The sequence below is a fragment of the Montipora capricornis genome, chromosome 13 (genome assembly GCF_036669925.1).
Source record: "Montipora capricornis isolate CH-2021 chromosome 13, ASM3666992v2, whole genome shotgun sequence".
Classification (NCBI taxonomy): domain Eukaryota; kingdom Metazoa; phylum Cnidaria; class Anthozoa; order Scleractinia; family Acroporidae; genus Montipora; species Montipora capricornis.
In genome coordinates, this window is record NC_090895.1 from 32,323,159 (window position 1) to 32,328,599 (window position 5,441).

The 5,441-nt window shown below is 39.8% G+C and overlaps 1 protein-coding gene across 1 annotated transcript in view; it reads right to left on the bottom strand.

The window, feature by feature from the left end:
• Positions 1-3,888: 3,888 nt before the first annotated feature.
• Positions 3,889-5,441, bottom strand: part of LOC138029119 (protein ECT2-like) — a 25,357-nt gene continuing 23,804 nt past the window's right edge. The window contains exon 22 of the mRNA XM_068876819.1: positions 3,889-5,282. Within this exon, the coding sequence (XP_068732920.1) occupies positions 5,156-5,282 (127 nt within the window). The 3' untranslated portion in view covers positions 3,889-5,155. The remainder of the gene's footprint in view (positions 5,283-5,441) is intronic.

Below are 5,441 nucleotides of genomic sequence, written 5' to 3' on the forward strand. Positions count from 1 at the left end.
CTCGTGTTGTGATTTGTTGCTTACGAAAGTTACACTTTAGTTTTTTCGACGAACACGCTTGAGCTCGCCTCCCGTGGGCCTAATGGATAAGGCGTCGGCCTCTATCGGAGTGCCAGGTGAGCACACCGATGATAGCCGAAGATTGCGGGTTCGAGTCCCGTCGGAGGTGTTACTTTTTCTTTATTTTTTTTTTCCCGTTACAAGGCATCTTTTTTTTTAACGCACTATCCTACTTAAACGAAATAGCAATAAATGAACATTTTCTTTTTTAATTCATGCACCAATCCGCATAAAATAACATCAATGTCGTACGAAAAATTCGCTTCATCAAAGCGAAGACACCTTTTTTTAACAAAAAACCTTTTTTATAAGAACGTTGAGGCTGAGATTAACCAACATCTTAAGAGCGTATTAAAAACATTCCTCAGGCTGAGAGTCGGTAAAGAGAGTTTTTATTTTGCTCATTTGTATTTTAAATGAAAGCATACGGCAATCCAGTCGAAATCTGCATCTCATTTTCCGTTTTTTTTTTCCTGTGTCGGAGATCGGAAAAGTTGCGCAATTGGGTCTTTCCTGTCACTCCCCTGCTAAGTCCCCTCATTTCCATGTCATCAAATTAGGACAGAATTTGTCCTAGTTCGAATTTTGGACATTATGTTCGAGGGAGTTTCTGATTGGACAAATGAAAAAACTGGTTCTCAACAGCTGTTGTGACAAGCATCGTTGCGTGACTTCGGCCCGAGAAGAAAAGGCCAAAATGTTCCGTTGGTCTGTGTGCTGCTTTAGTGCCTTTACGCACTTTAATGGCTTTAACGACGTGAAAAGACCCATTTTAATTGTAGTTAAATTATTTTTCTTATCGATTCGCGCACGAGAGCATTTGCACATACTCAAGCTCGTTTGAGAGCGGTCGGGGGAATTAACTAAAAAAGTTGAAATCGCAACATTTGTTGCAACTGTGTCTGGGAACGGATGACTCTTGGACGAAAAATGGTAAAGACAGACAAAAGTTTGTCGCATTTCGAAGTCGTTCATCCTGCACTTTAGGAAGTGATCTCTAGCTCTATCGTATTATAGTATCCTGTTTTAAACACGTTCAACAATAAATTTTCGCTCAGAGGGAAAAAAGTTTTAGATTAATTAAATAAATCTTCCTACCGAAAATCAATACAACATCGTTACAATTGCTCCACAATTATTAAAGCTGTTGAAATGAATTGCCATCACTGTAATCACAATTTTTAGGAAAGTTAATGATGCTTTTCATTGCGTCCCGTGGGAAGCAGTCCCAGCTTGGCGGCCAAAATTGGTTTGACGACAACACCGTGACGAGAAATCTGAACTGTCTCTACGTCCCTCTGGAAATGAGGTTCTGGGGTCGCGAGACCAGAGGTATGTTTTTCATCCTCAAACATTTATTTGGAATCGCGGAGCGTTCTCTCCGACCTTGAAAAAAAAATTCTTCTGGCACCCAGGGTATCTTTTGGCTTGCCTTTTACTGTTAACTCTTGGCTTTTACGGTACTTTCTGGTGCAGACGTTGAGCCAAAAAAATTGACCTGGCATCTGATTTGACTGAAAAGAAGAGAAATTATGAAGGGGAAACAACATGTTCAGTCCTTTCTTAGTGTGTGGAATAAACGTTTGATTAGTGCCACTGCAAGACATCCAGGAAAATGTCCGTCAGAGCAATTTAAACGTAGTTTTTTTTGCATTCTATTTAACTTAAAGAAGAAACGAGTGAGTTTACTCAAGAGTGTGCTTTGTTATCTTTGAACTGAATTTATTAAAGCTTAAAAAAGTAGAAGACCTCAAAACGGGACAGGACATTACAAAATAATTCAACGTGTGAGTCAAAGGGCCACTGCTGACATGACATCTGGGTGATCCCTCAAATGGTCTACATGACCCCCCACTTGAAAAAAACAACTCTAACCCTGCAGTTCAATACCACCCAACTCAGTGTCTTCTGTTTTGGTTTAACACGTACCACAGTTAACCCAGTTTACGCTCATGGAACGTCTAGTTACTTATCGTTCCAAAATAGCTTCAACACCATCAAAGCAAGCACTTTGACAGGTTTCCTGGTCACGTCAGCATACACCTTATTCCAAAATGGCCGCTGATTTATGCGGATACAAATTGGCCCTTGTTGCATCGTTCAAGATAAAATATTCTTTTGAATTTTAAGCTTAAGAACGAGGTATCAAGGGCTTATTTGAATAAAAACAAAAGAATATTTAAATGGCGGCCATTTTGGAATAAAGTGTATTGATTTTTATTCAAATACTATATCATGTATATTTAAGAACATCTTAAGAACGTTTTCAGCCTTACATCGCAAAATTATATAAGAACGTACAAGTACAGCCTCAGCTTCAAATTTAGACGTTTTTATATTTAAAAAGTACGTCCGGGTGAGTCTAGTCCTGAGAAGGACTGTTTGAGATGACATTGACTGACGTTTCGACAACCTGAGCAGAAGTCATTTGGCTCGAGGTCATGGCGCACGGACCTCGGGCCAAATATTTTCCCGTCGATCCGGCCAGACCTAAACTCAGGCAATAAGCAGTTTGTCATATGGGCTCTTTACACTATTCATGAACACTGAGATGAATGTTTGGACAAAATAAGTAATAAAATTTGGCATGCAAGGAAAATTTATCTACTTTGTTGTTTGCATTTGCTCTTTTGGCTGTAAATAACCTGGATGCTTAAAAGCGACGAAATCCTCTAAAATCGCATCTCACGGAGCAGTATGCGTTCCTTAGCAGGGCCGTACGGCCTTTTGCGACCCTGCTCGCGCCACTACGTATGGCCCTAATACGGGGATTTCCCATTACTTTCACAATGACAGCGCGCGCGGAGCCGTACGGTTCATATGATAAATTGTATTATTTTCCTCCGCGGTGACCTGGATGAAGTGCTCATATAGCAAAATTTTCAGCCCGCTTACAGAGATCTCGGTAACCAAGCCCGCACTCTCATAGGAACGCATCGAAGTTTTTACAAAGGCTTTAGAGGCAAGGCGAGATCTCTGAAACCGGGCTCATATGAAGAGGCCTTTAAACATCGACCAAAGGGCACATGGGCGGATGCCTTTTAAAGTCGAAGATCTCAATGCGCTTTACTATAGAGGTTTTAACCCATTGAGCCCTGGGAGGGAGACATAACAGATTTTACCCTTCAACTGGGGGCGTCCTAGAGCGTTTGAGGTGTCAATGGATTTAATTTAAAGGGGTAGCATCAAGGGAATTATCCCATTCTTAAATTGCTTCTGGATCACCGCAGTGAGATAAAAATCGATTAAATTTTAAAACAAAACTGAGCCACACTCAGTTATTACGGAGCTAATCTAAGAATCAACAGGAAATCTTGAAAACGTCGGCCCGACGTTTTCAAGTTGGTATTCATTTTAATCTTGGCTACGCGTAACTAAAAACACTTAAGAATGGTTTCTGTGAGCTAAAATAGCCGTTTTGAAGAAACTTTGGCCATTAATTTTAGTTTGCCATCGGTAAACAGGTCTCCTTTGCTTTCCTCATTTTTACTAACAATCCATGACACTGCCCCTTTAAGCAGAGGTTCAACTGGTATCCATAGTAACAGGGCCAGCAGATTGCTTGCAGTATTCATAGAAATTTTTGTCGTTTGCTTTCAGCTACTCCACTGATCGGTTTTTTATTCATAAACATGCACAAGGTTGATCCCAGATCGACAGCGGGTATGGTAGGAAAAGTGACGGTTCAGACTTCAACTTGCTTTGTTTGTAAAAGACATTTTAAGGAAGAAAATCGAAGGGAGAACTGAAGGTAATCTTTATCATTTACACGAAAAACTTAGTAATGAAATATATTGAAATATATCTTTTGATCTTAAAAATATCACATTTCTGAGTTTAAGAAACTTTAATAAGAGAATTATTAAAATTCAGAAACAAACCATTTAATGTTATAGTAAACGATGATTTACAGCAAAATATATGTACATAATCTATTTTCTGCGTGAAAATTTACCTTTCAAGGCATTTTCTTCTTTTACTTTAACTATTGCCAACTCTGAACCCTTTGCTTGCGCGTTAAAATTGAGAGATTTAGTTGCATGCCAAACTGATCACGGACACCTGACCAATCACAACAGATATAATTTAAGCGGTGAAAGAATCGAGCAAAGAACCAATGGCAAGCGAAGTTCGGAATTGCGAAGAACAAAAAATTAGTTGCTTCTTTCCGTTCGTTCGTGTTACCTGGGTAAGCGCAGAGGGATGAAGCAGAGATGGTGAACGTAAGTAATGACAATCGTTCGCAGAACCATCGCAAAAATTGTAATTTTTACGGTCGGTCAACTGAAAATGCTTTTCGTGGCTTTAAAAATAGAGCACTTTCCCTATGCAGCAATAAAATGGAGCTATGTAGGCGTTCGATTTTCTTGAAACCCTCCAGGCTCTGATCATGAAGAACGGTAAAGAAAATTAAACCAAGTGTCTTAGACAATTTTTAGTTTCATCTCGGGCGGGTACAAAACACAGGTCTCGGTTTTGCCAGCACAGAAAGAAACCTAAACATTCGTTAAAGCTAACCTTAGGTCTTAAAACCCTTCTAAAGGTTAGCTTTAATGAATGTTTAGGTTTCTTTCTGTATTAGTAAAACAGAGACCTGTGACCAGAGACTTGTGTTTTGTACCTGCCTTTTTATTCTCCCTCAAGATTCCTATGTGCAGCGACCAATCATTGTCATTTGAAGGCGTCAATGACGTTAAAATGTCTATGCGACAATGAATTACCAATTGCTAGAGTCTGCCGTGATATAGTGGCTCCAATCTAGTTCAAGTACGATTTACTCAGCGCAGCAGCAGGATGGGATCATAGTAACAAAGCAAAAAAGCCTTTGCCATCGTAAAAACATGTAAATTTCCCGAAGGGAAACGATTTTCTACCTGGCAAACATTTTTTACTACATCATGAAGAATTGACAGTAACATCGATTAAAATCTGCCTTGAATTAAGTGAATTTAAGAAGCCCAAATTCCTTGGTTTACAAATGTTACAAAGTGTTGATTTTCTATCTCATATATCTGCTGAGATAATCATTGAGTGGAACAGTTTTAGTTGTCACAGCAACCAACGAGTTGTTCCATAAAGTAATGCTGGCTTTTTTTCATGGACTCATCAAATCGGCAGCAGGCACGCTTGTGGCCCTCGGCCTGGAGACTTGGTTGAGAAGAGCAGATGGCAACAAAGGACTGGCCTTAGGCATCCGATCCCGATGTGTGGATGGCGAAATGCTTAAAGAAATCATACGGTTTGTTATTAGTATGACCAGAAACTCATAAGGGTTGAAACGTGTAACGCGCGTTCACAGCTTCCGAATATTCAGTGCGAACGGATTGGTTGAATGTTTCAGTGCTAAGTACCATATTTGGAAACCCCTCGCTCTTGTTGTT